The 13,468-nt window shown below is 42.3% G+C and overlaps 1 protein-coding gene across 5 annotated transcripts; it reads right to left on the minus strand.

The window, feature by feature from the left end:
• Positions 1 to 7,598: 7,598 nt before the first annotated feature.
• LOC127759584 (PTI1-like tyrosine-protein kinase At3g15890) lies at positions 7,599 to 12,448 on the minus strand. Of its 5 annotated transcripts, none has more exons than XM_052283996.1 (8): positions 11,921 to 12,448; positions 11,324 to 11,793; positions 11,019 to 11,170; positions 9,900 to 9,991; positions 9,661 to 9,798; positions 9,299 to 9,467; positions 8,849 to 9,126; positions 7,599 to 8,768 (listed from the first exon to the last, which is right to left on the minus strand). In XM_052283996.1, the coding sequence occupies exons 5-8, from the start codon at positions 9,735 to 9,737 to the stop codon at positions 8,126 to 8,128; spliced, it is 1,167 nt and encodes a 388-aa protein (XP_052139956.1). In that variant the 5' UTR covers positions 9,738 to 9,798; positions 9,900 to 9,991; positions 11,019 to 11,170; positions 11,324 to 11,793; positions 11,921 to 12,448; the 3' UTR covers positions 7,599 to 8,125. The 5 variants fall into 5 exon arrangements, with proteins under 5 accessions (XP_052139956.1, XP_052139952.1, XP_052139953.1 ...); XM_052283992.1 differs by having other exon boundaries at positions 9,900 to 10,016; XM_052283993.1 differs by having other exon boundaries at positions 9,900 to 10,451.
• Between the last annotated feature and the right edge of the window lie 1,020 nt (positions 12,449 to 13,468).

Raw genomic sequence — 13,468 nt, forward strand, 5'->3', positions numbered from 1 at the left:
TACTAGTACCGTGTTACCGTAACGGGAGGCAAGCACTGTGGAGAGCGTCATGTACGTAGTGGGAGGGACGTGGTGGTGCAATGCAACAAGAGTGTGTGGGGTTTTTTTTTTTACAGAGAGAAGAGAGAGTTGTTCTTTTCCAGGACCAGCAAGGGCAAAGGCAAAGGCATGCAGCGGCAGTGCATTGAAGGAGGGGGAGGAGGGGGAAGAGATCGACGCAGAAAAAGTTGGGAACAGGATCCGAAGGGCGCCGCTGCAGTGCCTGCCTGCCGAGAAAGTCCGGGCCCCAATAATGAAGCGAAGCCTGCCTGCCGCTGCCTCTGCCTGCTGCTGCTGCTGTGTGTGCTCCTCGAGCCGTGCGCCCGCTGCTGCGCCTGCCCCTGTACTCCACGTACCCGCGCGAGCCGAGTTGACCCGCTTCCCTTGCCTCCCCCGCTGTGCCACGTCCCCCCGGTCTCTTCCTGTCTGTGGGCCCTCCTCTCCCTCGCCCCCCACGTCCCGTCGTCCGCGGCCATGCCGGGATGCGCGCGCCCCGCGGACACGGAGACGCAGCGCGCGCCGTCGCCCTCGTCGCGGCTGATCTCCTCTCGGCCTCTCGGCTTCGCTCGCTCTCACGGGCCCAACATGCGTGCGTCGTCGCGCGCACAGTGCGTACGTACGTGCGGCGTGCGCGGCCGCGGCTGCAGTGCAGCACCACCACCACCAGCAGCCGTCGGGACGTGTGCCCGGATTTACGGTGAAAGCAACGGACGCCGCCGTCCCGCGCGACGTCCACCACGACACGCCACCGCGACGCGGACACGTACTACTACTCCTCCTGCAACTGTAACGACGACGACTGCTGCTGCTGCGTGCCGCTGTTTTTCACGTGCCGTACGTGCGGCGCCGCGCGCGGGAAAAAGCGATGCGATGCCGATGCGAGACGCTTTGCATTGCACGTGAACAGTGGTTTTAGCGTAGGTGCACTGCGTGTATAGTGTAGAGAGGGAATTGATTTTTTGGCACTAGCAGCGTGTGTCCTTTTTATAAAGCGGAAACAGTACTAATGCTGCTAGTAGTACATGGGTAGGGTTCCATAACAATAACATGGCCATGTCTCCACGGAGGAGGAGGGGATCTCTCTGCATCAAACAACAGCGTGTCGCCACACACAATTCCATTCCCATTCCATTCCATTCATCGGAAAGCTGGGAAGGAAAAAGCTACCAGCTGCTCGAACAACGAACTGAGATTGGGAGGACGTACGTGCACACGTACGCCTGCATGCCATGTACAAGAAATATACTACTTCTCGTACCGTTATTTTTGCTTGTACAAGAAATAACACTGTTTGTTGGTTACGTGCGTCTCTCTACTTTAATTTGTTAGCCCTTTTCCGTATGCACTTTCTTGTTTCCACTGAAGTGGTATGAATGATCATTAGTTATTCGAGTGTTCCTCTTGCTGTGTGTGCATATAGCTAGCGTAGTTCACGAGTACTCTCCGAGAATATAAGCTAGTGCATGCATACTATATATACTTTTGTCTATAATGTAATATTAGGTTGTTTATAGTCATATTCAATACAATCAATCTTGTTTTGAAGAAAAGAAATCTCTCTATTTATGTGCTACAAGAGAGGTAGAAAATAAGAGGGGGCGAAAACATTAACCAAATTAACTGGAGAAGAAGAGATAAACATATACTTGCACCAGACGATTTTGATATTTGTGAACATAAGCTAATTAGAGCTGAATATCAACATAATTTTGAAGTTTTAAAAACAAAGCGGGGAGAAAATCCGCTAGTTGGTCGAGAAAACAATTAGACGAAGTATCTGTGGTATATAGCTTGCCACGTTTACCGTGCTCATGCGTGGATCAGATTAATTAGTACCCGTCTGTTGCGAAACCCCTTGTTAGCTGAGCTGGGCCGGGGCCGGCCTGGGAGACACAATCCATCCCTGACATGACGCTTCATGCATGACAGAAACTTTACAAGACAACACATATCCTGCACAAGGAACACGCAGATGCAGGCAACAAACTCTACTTGGTCCACAGCAGTTGCGTCAATCGGCAGAGAGATTTCTCTTGGTCTCATCCATTATAACTCAGTCATCAGGCTAATTAACCTAGAGCTCAGCGTTTTGGCCATTTAGGTGGTGTTTAAGATAAATTAAGATGAATATAAAATCAAGGCATGTAAAACTAAAAACCATTAATTAAGATTTAATTATTATAAACTTAAAAATAAATTTATTTAATATAGTACTGCATAGAATTCTTTTTTATAAAAAATGCTGCTTGCTAGCTTAAAAACGCGCTAACGAAATCGAGATAAAATCTACTACTATATCTTAACTACTCACTTCGTTTCAAAAATATAAGAATATAAAATCAGATAATTTCTAATATTACGAATATGGAAATATACCATTCGTAGTTTTTTATATTTTGAAATGGAGGTATTATATTTTATGATGAAGGTAGTAGCTACAGTAGAAAAGAACGAGTGCATTAACGAATCGATCGTGGCCACTCCAGCAGCCGGCCGTATCCTGCCTACTTCCGAGAAAGCAAGTCAAGCCACAGAGACAGCAGAAACAAATCAAGATCGAGACGAGACAGATAGTAGTATTTGCACACCATCAACAAGGCCTGTTTATTAGTTAGTGAAATGAAAATTTATAGGTGTCACATTAAAATGTTTGACTGAATGTCAGAAGGGATTTTCGCACACGAATAAAAAAAAACTAATTTCATAACTCGTCTGGAAACCGCGAGACGAATCTTTTGAACCTAATTAAGCAATCATTAGTATATGTGGGTTACTGTAGTACTTATGGCTAATCATAGACTAATTAGATTCAAAAGATTCGTCTCGCGATTTACATGTAAACTGTATAATTAGTTTTTCTTTTTATTTATATTTAATACTTCATACATATATTTAAAGATTTGATGTGATGTTTTTGAAAAGTATTTTAAACTAAACAGGGCCAAAAAAAATCAATTACGGCTAGTTGCTATAAGAGCTACTACTAGTACACAGTAGTACTACGATTGACAGAGACGCGACGGAGGAATCGATATCTCCCAATCGTTGACACCGAAAGTATAGCACGTAAAAAGCGATCGAGAGAGATGATCATATTATCGGTTGATCGAGTGAGTCGGCCGGCCGGTTTAGTCTCATATCTTAATTATTATAATTGCGATGTGGGTCCCACTTCGGTGATCACGACGGGAACCTGTCGCACACATTTGCCGTGACGTCGTCTCGATCGATCGATCTCTCGCTGCCTGCCTCCTATTATTGTTGTTTGGGTATAGTATAGCATCTTAATTATCCTAGCTACAAAAGGTTTAGTGTGCTCTTTTTCAAGCCTTTTTGGACTAATTAAGTACTGAGAACCGGTACATGTGCAGTGTATCACTATATTGTTGCTGACGAGCACCACGTTCGCTGTGGGGGCTAGAAATTCTTACATTAATCGGAGAAAAAAAAAAGAAGAGTCCAAGTACAAATACAATTTAAAAATAGCTGAAATTCGGAATTACAAATAAGCAATATTGAAAGAAGAGTTCGTATAAGAATCCAATACGCGATTAATTAAAATTCGGAATAAAAATAAAATAAAATCAGAAATTAGAAAAAGAAGAGTCCATATAGGAATACAATCTAGAAATAACTGTAATTCGGAATTAAAAATAAGGAATATTAAATGAAGAGTCCATATAAAAATCCAATACGAGATTAACTAAAATTTGGAATAAAAATAAAATAAAATCTGAAATTGGATAAATAAAAAAGAAAGTTCGAGTAGGATGAAACAACTATAAAATTGAAAATAAAAAACATTAAAAAATTAATTCATATAAGACATAATAAGATATTAACTAAAATTCTAAATAAAAATTAAAATAAATTCCAAAAATAGAAAAAGAAAAATAATAGTTCAACTAGGAATACAGTTTATAAATAACTTAAATTCGTCATAAAAAATAAAAACTATTGAAATAAGAGACCATCTAGAACATATGACGAGATTAACTAACATTTGTAATAACAAAATAATAAATTCTGTAAATATAAAAATAATTATAAGAGTTCAAGTAGAAATATAATTTATAAATAAAAATATTGGAATGAAAAATATGGACTTCTAAAGAAAACTCCATCTAGAACACAAATGATGACAAATAACAATAAAGAGGGGGAGAAGCAACAGGTTTATAAAGAAGTAGAATGGTGGCGGTTGATAGGACATCTATAAACTATTAACAAAACCTCAAATAGAATCCCAATGACGATTAAAAGGAGGGATGACGGATGGGCCGTTAAGCAGCCCAGTCATGGCGGTTGGTGGGACTTATAGAAAGTAAAATATGAACCAAAATAATAATTATGTTCGATTTTTAAAATCCTAATGACAATAAAGAGAAGAGGTAGTGGACAGACCGAAGAGAAGTATGGTGACAGGGTTTGACATGACTTCTAAAAATTATAAAAAGATGACAAATGACAACAAATATAGGAGAATCAACATGTATGTAAAGGATTAGAGTGGTGGCGGTTGATGGAATATCTAAAAACTATAAACAAAACCCCAAATAGAATCCCAATGATGATTAAAAGGAGGGACGATGGACGGGTCATTAAGCAGCATGGTTACAACGGTTGGTGGGACTTCTAAAAAGTAAAAATAAAAATAAACCCCAATGATAATCATGTTTGAATTTTAAAATCTCGGAGACAATAAAGAGGGGGCAGCGGGTGAGCTGTACATGAGTACAGTGGTAAAGTCCTTGATAGTTTGGTGGAACTTCTAGAAAGTAAAAAAAAAAATCTAAATGGTAATTACGTTTGATTTTTAAAATCCCAATGAAAATAAAGAGAAGAGGCAGTGGATTGACCATAGAGTAGTATGGTGGTAGCATTTGACGAGACTTCTAAAAATTATAAAAACAAAACCCAAACGAGCCAATAAACTCTAAAAACTATAAGGTCTAATTTTTAGAGGTTTTAGGGAGAACAAATAGAAGTAGTGGTAGATCAAGCAAGCAAATAAATGAGGGGTGACAAAATATTTAGGAGTAGCAACTGACATAACTTTAAAAAAAATATAAAATTAGAAACATAGGGATGATAAGGTTTGGTTTTTCAAAGTACAACGAGATATCTATTAACAAAATTCTAAGTAAAACTATATTAAAAAATAGATAATTTTATATCGGTGCTAGCCGCGCAATTGCGCGGGCCACCCAGCTAGTTTTAATTATCCTAGCTACAAAAGGTTTAGTGTGCTCTTTTTCAAGCCTTTTTGGACTAATTAAGTACTGAGAACCGGTACATGTGCAGTGTATCACTGTATTGTTGCTGACGAGCTCTATCTTTAACACGCTTGCGTATGTGTAGTAGCATGCAGTCGATCGATATAGTAGTACCAGTATAGGAGTAGGAGTAGTATATATGATGATATAAATAAGAAAGCTTATCACCTGTTCTGTTGGTTAAGTGCAAAATGATTAGATCTTTGTGGGCTTTTGCAACAGTCAGTAAGTGCAAAATGATATAAACGAGTGCTAAACTGCTAATGGGCCGTAGTATGTCGGATGTGAAAAAGCCCATGGGCTAATAACATTCAGTGATAGGTCCAAAATTGCAGTATAAACACTACACGAGCTCTTATGCTCTTTTCCATATCCGTGCGTGGCTTTTTGAGTACTACTAGCTCCTTCGCGCCGAAACCAAACCGCTGCCGCCGACTCCGTGCGGCGTGGGGTGAAGGTTGCCACGGTGCCGGTGCCTGTGCGGCGGGGGTGCCTGTGTTCGGGTGGCGCTCGCGGCCAGGTCCGCCGCCGCCGTAGGCCCCATTGCCGGAAGGCAGGGGGGAGAGCGCCGACGCTGGCTCCCATGCACGCGGCGCCCATGCGGTAGGGGACGGATGGCGGCCCTCTCGCGCCGTGGGGAGGAGAAGAGGGGATAAATGCGGTTGTTTTTCGGAAAAACCCTTGTGTTTTTCATGTTTATAGAGCAACCCTTAGAAGCAGAATTTTCCATTCTCAGTGTTGTATTTCTGAGAAAAATGAGGGGTTTTCCGTATAAGACGCAACGGGTGTCAGTCGGTGGGAGGACGTGCACCGCTATTCCGTTCAAACACAATGAGTTTTTTTTTTCATAAACACCACCATGCGTCATTTACTCCGAGAAATAAAATGATCAGGGTGTGCGTGGCGCACATGCAAGGCGAGACCGACACAACCAGTGTGGGAAACCAGACAAAAAAAAATAAATCATGTCACCCAATCGAGAAGGTTCCGCGCCTGCAAACTACATGGCACAACCACCGAGGAGAAAAAAGAAAGACAAAAATAGAGCCCTATGGGGCTTTACTATCTTATTATTCTATGTACTCATCCTTAAGGCCTTTGTTCGATATACCTGAATTACTATATTTTTTTCGCAACACGCAAAACGGGAACAACAATTAACGCATGGTTAATTGAGTATTACTCACGCCGTCTCAATATATAGTAACCTATGACTGGATAGGACACATCCTATTACAAGGATATATTCCATGTAGTCATATAGTGCTATATATTTGGATGAATGAAGTAACTATTACAAAATTTAAAATAGATTTATTTGATTTTTTTAAAAGAAATTTCTATAATAATTTTTTTAAAAAAATCTATTCCAAAATATAAGGCACAATTACCACTAACACAAATACCAAAAAATAATTTTATCATCTTCATATTTGGATCATATAATGCATGCACCCAATGATATTAGAAATCTTGAGGAAGAAGGACTAAAAAACGAATTTAGATGAGGAGGTGCTAGTTGCATGCATGCATGATTACCCTATATTATGAAACATAAAAAAAAAAAGGTAATTGCACAACGAATGAAGTATCTTTAGTAGATCGAGAAGCATGGTTATGGAAAACAAGGTAATAGCCCAACCAGGAAGTTGATTTAAACTCAACCTTTCTACCAACAACTCCTTTAAAGAAAAATGATTTCAAAGGAGAAAATGGTGTGTTCAGAGAACTAAGATTTATATCCAGTTGAGTTGTGTGTGAGGATGTAACCGTAGAAGCCCGTTTCCCATTGTATTTTTTTAGCTCAAGGATTAATTACCTCCTTGTAATTGTTTAACGTTTATTTCGCTTGTAATATTCAATTGTCACTTTGTAATTTTAATTTAACAGAATCGAACATTTTCAAGTAAATGGTTTATTTTCTCTAAAAATTCTTGTAACTTAAACGGGACAGACGATTAATAAACATCTTAGCTGAACAATTACATAACAAATTAATACTCCTTCAATTTTAAAATAATTATCAGTTTTAACTTTGAGTTGTTAAGAATTTGACCAATAATATTTTAAAATATTATTAGATAATAGAGTTGTATATAATCGGATTTAATAAACCGAATGTGCTTTAATATAACACCATACATTTCAACATATTCAATTTGACGTTGGTGGGAAAAAGTAACGGTCAAAGTTCATCTAGCCCGTTTAAAACCGGAAATAAGGGTGTGTTTAGTTCACGCCAAAATTAAAAGTTTGTTTAAAATTAGAACGATGTGACGGAAAAGTTAAAAGTTTGTATGTGTAGAAAAGTTTTGATGTGATGAAAAAGTTAAAAGTTTAAAGAAATATTTTTGAAATAAACTCGGCCTAAGTATTCGGAATAGAGAAGTGACAACAACGCTAGCCCAGGCATCTTTCGAACAATGAAAGTCAAGAGAAATACCCAAAAACATATGTTGCAATCAAACAAAACTTTGCAGGCCTAGAACATTAATAAAAACTCTCTTGATTTCTCCCACCCGACTCCACCATTAATCAATTGCTTACTACACTAATCAAGTATAAATTAACACAAACAAAATGCTAGCTATACCAACAATTTGTATGTCTTAATCGCATGCAATAATATGTTTGCTTGTGCACTATTGGAGAAACCATCTTTGCTTGGTTGGCTAAAAACCACAATATTTTCGGTTTGAATAGAAACCGGGACTATAGATGATTTTTTTTTCTCGGTTTAAAACTCTATCGGCTCTAAATGATCTTTTTAGTCCCGGTTGATGTTACCGTGTATCGATCAATCAATCAGATCACCTCAACCTCGTCAATTTCCAGTTCCTCCTGTCCAGCGGCTCGCTGCTGCCGGCGGTGACGTCGTCCAGGTCGGTCGTCGTCGTGATCTCGTCGCTGCTGCCGGCCACCGTCACCGCCACGGGGACGATCTCCTTGGTGCGCCTCTCGCCGCCGCTGAACCTGAGCATGTCGACCACCTCGGCCATCGCCGGGCGGCTCTCGGCGCTGCTCTGCGTGCACAGCATGGCCGTCTCCACCACGGCGCGGAGCTGCGCGGCGTCGAAGCGCCCGGCGAGCCTCGGGTCGGCGAGGCGCTCCCACCTGCGGCGCTCCGCCAGCGGCGCCGCCCACTGCACGATCTCGCGCTTGACGCCGCCGGGGAGCTTCTCCAGCGGGCGGCGCGCGCTGACGAGCTCCAGCAGGAGGACGCCGAAGCTGTAGACGTCGCAGCTCTCGGAGACCTTCCCCCACATGGCGTACTCCGGCGCCAGGTACCCGAGCGTCCCCTTCACCCGCGTCGTCAGGTGCGACACGCCGTCCGGGATCAGCTTCGCGAACCCGAAGTCGGCCACCTTGGGCACGAACTCCGCGTCGAGCAGCACGTTGCTCGCCTTGATGTCGCGGTGGATGATGTGCGGGCTCGCCTCATGGTGCAAGTACCTGCAATGCCAATGGATAGTAGGTTAATCAATCAACCTCAGTGATGCTCTATCATGGCGCGCCGGCCGTGGACGACTCACGAGAGGCCTTCGGCGGCGCCGACGGCGATGGCGACGCGGCGGGGCCACTCGAGGGGGACGTGGTGGTGGGAGGAGGGGGTGCCGCGGTGAGGGTGCAGGTGGGTGAGGAGGCTGTGGTTGGGCATGTAGTCATAGACGATGAGGCGCTCGTCGCCGCCGGCGTAGAAGCCGCGGAGGCTCAGCAGGTTCCTGTGGCGGACGCGGCCGAGGATCTCCACCTCCACGGCGAACTCCATCTCCGCCTTGGCCGTCATCGCCTTCAGCCGCTTCACCGCAATCTGAACAAGATAGAACTATCGATCAATTCGCCTCAATCCATGAACACACACCTCGGCCATCTTTCCTGCTCTATCAATAAAACTTCGCACCGTCTAGTGCGAGTCGTTAAAAAAAAGAAAAGAACACCGCGGCCATCGACCTGCCGGCGTCGGCGGCGATGATCCAACCCACCTCGACGCCTTTGGAGGTGCGTCCCCAGTAGACGGTGCCGAAGCCGCCCTCGCCGAGCTTGTTGCTCTCGCTGAAGTTGCCGGTCGCTTGCAGGAGCTCCTTGAGCGTGTACGTCTCCCATGGGTAATCCACGCTCGTCCGGTTCTTGGACGCCCTCGCCGGATTCGTCCTACCATCCCAAATTAATTAACAAGTCACACCAAATGATCACCTCAGCCGATTGATCGGTGCTATCAAGAACTCTCTCTCCGATGGCAAACAACACATCACACCGAATGATCACCTCAACCGATCGATGCTATCAAAGTATCAAGAACTAATTCTGATGGCTTCTACATGCATGGTACTGCAGTAATACGTACCTCCGACGACTACTGGTGGCAGCCGGCTCCGGATCAGAGTCGCCGCCGGTGACGCAGCAGAAGCACCGGTTGATCATTTCTTCACAGCAATCGATGGATCCTGCGGGCCAAGCTGACAGTATGCGGATGAAGAACAGTCTGAAATAAGTACGATGGAAGAAGATAAATTCGATCGATCGATCAGGATGTGGATTTGGACGACGAACCAAAGGTGAAGGAAGCTTGAGAAGAAATGCTACCTTTGATTGCTTGTTTGAGTTCTTGTCTGCTTTGCTCGCGTACAAAATTGTCCTCCTCGTGCTTGGCTCACTTTGGAGATTTCACTCCCTCCCTGCTGTGCAAATGTGATGTGGTATCTAGAAGGGCCATTTTATTAAGGACAAATTAAAAAAACCAACGGCAGCTGTGCACGGAATGGAATTTAATTTCATACAAATGTATATTCTATACACAGATTGAAGACTGAAGATTTCAAAGGATACGTATACGGTCAGTCTCTGACTTGAAAATATATATAAAGGTTATACTGAATACACTGTAGCTATGGAAGAACTAATAGACAGGAGGTGGTCCATGACAATGGATTCAGAGAGATTTTGAACTAGACAAGACAACTGCAGATCACAAATTCTTATGCGTCTTTTCAAAGAAGAATGAAAGATAAAGTAAGGGACCAATTCAGCATTCCAATAGGAAGACAGATTCAGTATATTGTTTGGATTTCTTCTGTGTTCATCTCTAAAAGGCAAAGAGATGTATCCCTTTCCTATTGAAAAGTATGAAGACGATTTCTGCATAGTAGGGTATACCAGTTTTAAACTTTTACCTCACCAAGAGCAAAATCAGTAAATCACAGTGCTAGCCACTAGTCCAACATAGAACCAAACCTGTCACAAAACTACAAAAGGTATTTCCAGAGGCACCCTACAAGTTCCAATTGACATTTCTTATATGTTCATAGAGATTATTTAGAAAATTACCTAATTTTCCTCAGAAAGTAGCTATTTTTGAGGACTCCAGGCACCAGCCTTTACAACATAAGGTGAGGTAATCACATTCTTGCTCATCAACATGCTAGACTTACATTGCACAACCGTAGCGACCAGGTCAGAGATAGACTTAAGCTTTTTTTTTTATTATTTTTTTGGAACAGGGCAGCAGCCCTGCAGTATGAGAGGATCAATTCAAACTGCATTCTTATATTTTGTTGTTCTATCAAATGGCTTAATTCGATTGTCCAACAAACGATCTTGAGAAAGTCGGCCGTTTATTCTTTTTTTTTTTTTCTGAACTCGTCAACTCATGAAGTGAAATGATGAAATGCAGGCTCACCCAGTAAACAAAGAGAAGAACATTACCTAATCAGCTTATGACGTGTGCCGCTTCCATTTGTTAATAGCACAAAGATGTGACATCCAATGGTCAATTAGCCTCATGGAAGGCTTGTGATAATTACAGTCGTACAGACAAGCAACAAATTGCTTCAAGTTGACGATGTTGTTCCCCTCACCTGCAGAGAAAGAAACAGAGGTTCAGGTTTTCTTATGGTGCAACCTGCATTTATATGCATATGCACTTGTGAAGTCAGTCAGCTTGCCCGTCATAATCTAATGCAGGCCAGAGAGAACAACACAACAAAAAGAGACAAAATGTGCATAATTACCTCCTTATCCTTAATCAGGAAGATAGTACTGTTTTTTTTTAGATAAGTCACCCGGGGGGGGGGGGGGGGGGGGGATTCCCCACCTGAATTTATCATTATAAAGGAGAGCTACAAAGTTTGTTACACATTAGTCAGAATTTGAAGGGGAGCCGAAAAGATAAGCTTCCAAGAATTGATTACAGAGCGATGCTCAAATTTGAGGCGTTCTAGCCAAAGACCACTCTCCTCCATACATTTGCGAAGGACCGACTGCAGAGACGGGGACATGTTCCTGAAAACATTCATGCCGATGATTCCACAAGCACCAGAAACATAGAAGATAGAACACCTTGTAATGCAATTGGGGCAGATTCCCATCAGGTTTCAGATTGGCCATATCACTGACATGTTGAATTCGAGGGCTTAAACCTATTGCCTCCCAGAAACCTTGAGCGAATGGGCAATTTAGTACTGTTTTTGGGTTACCTTTTCTGTTAATTGTCCAAAAATAAGAATGATGCAAACCGTCAGGCCAACGAACTGGTAAAGATCAAAGCTAGGTTTAAGGTATCATTATCAATCAAGCATGAGGAATCGAATCATGACCAGTGTGCTCACCATCTCCATCTCGTGATCAGTTGATCCGGCGATCCCCTGCTATTTTCTTCGAGAAAAATTTCCATGGCGACACACTTCCGCGATGGTGCAGGCGGTGGGAGAAAAGTGCTGGATCGAAGCCCGTACCTCCAGGCGGCGTAGCGACGGCAGCGAGACGACGATCGCGTCAGCGGGAGTCCCCGCTCCCGCTCGACCGATCGAGTGATTGAATGGGGATGCGAGGCAGGCCGGGCATGCTTACCAGCTTCCGGCGCAGGTTCGCCGTCCACCGGAGCGACGGGGGCGGCGGGTCGCACCGCACGCCGCGCGCTGGGGTCAACTGCTGCCGTCATTGAAGGAGAAGGAAGGATCCGCCGCGCGGGCCGCGGGGGAGAAGCTTCTAATCGAAGGCTCGTCTCGTCTCGCACCCGAGGCGGCGGCAGGGAACGACCCGACGTCGCCGTCGCAGTCGCCGCCGCCACTACCTCCTCCCGGACTCCTCGCCCCAATTTCAACGGCGGTGATCCCCGTAGTGTCACGTGTTGCCGATAGTTAAATTCAGATTCTGCATTTTACATACTTGCAGCTTCGTGTATAAATACGATCACCGAACAGTAGAATAATCCCTCTTTTTCACGTTATTTTCACGTTATTTGACGTTTTAACTTTAGTCAAAATCAAACTATTTTAAGTTTGACTAAGTTCATATATCAAATATAGTAATATTTATAATACTAAATTAGTTTCATCAAATCAATAATTGAATATCTTTTTATAATAAATTTGTCTTGGTTGAAAATATTACTCCCTCCATCTACTTTTGATAGTCATATTTTCAAATCTGGAAAATTTATTTTCGATAGGCATATTTCAATCTAACAAATTATCATTTTAACGACTTTCTCGGATTTAATGCATGACTCTATTCTTCCACGCAAGATTGGCTACATGAGAATCGAGAAATGTAAATATTAATGAATCGCATGTTTACGAGGAATGACTAGTAGCATGTTTAAATGGATGATAAGTAAAATTACTTATCCTCTGTGTGCCAAGATAAAATATGACAATCGAAAGTAGATGGAGAAAATACTACACCCTCCGTCCCATAATATAAGGGATTTTGAGTTTTTGCTTATAATGTTTGACCACTCGTCTTATTCAAAAAATTTGTGCAAATATAAAAAACGAAAAGTTGTGCTTAAAGTATTTTGGATAATAAAGTAAGTCACAAAGAAAATAAATAATAATTCTAAATTTTTTTGAATAAGACGAATGGTTAAACAGTGCAAGTAAAAACTTAAAATTCCTTATATTATAGGACGGAGGGAGTACTTAACTTGGTTAAACTTAAACTTTGACCAAAGTTGTATTTGATATGTTTTATCATTAAAGGTACTTTAACAATTATTGCAATAAATCTTTAAATAAAATGAATTGCTCAACATCATGTCTAAAAATTAATAGCATTATTACATATTTAAAAATATAGGGAGTAATGGATCGGACGAGATGAGCACATGTAGTGAGTGGTTCTCCGATTAGTTTTAGGGCTGGTTTTCATTACTT

The sequence above is a fragment of the Oryza glaberrima genome, unplaced genomic scaffold, assembly GCF_000147395.1.
Source record: "Oryza glaberrima unplaced genomic scaffold, OglaRS2 ChrUN-Ctg54, whole genome shotgun sequence".
NCBI lineage: Eukaryota > Viridiplantae > Streptophyta > Magnoliopsida > Poales > Poaceae > Oryza > Oryza glaberrima.

What these genes read in the sequence shown, in the direction of transcription:
- LOC127759584 (XM_052283996.1), bottom strand. Translation starts at nt 9,737, where the DNA reads ATGATCAACCGGTGCTTCTGCTGCGTCACCGGCGGCGACTCTGATCCG. An exon ending in GCACCTCCAAAGGCGTCGAG is followed by an intron (nt 9,127 to 9,298) that starts GTGGGTTGGATC and finishes TATCTTGTTCAG; the next exon opens with ATTGCGGTGAAGCGGCTGAA. An exon ending in GGCGCCGCCGAAGGCCTCTC is followed by an intron (nt 8,769 to 8,848) that starts GTGAGTCGTCCA and finishes TTGGCATTGCAG; the next exon opens with GTACTTGCACCATGAGGCGA.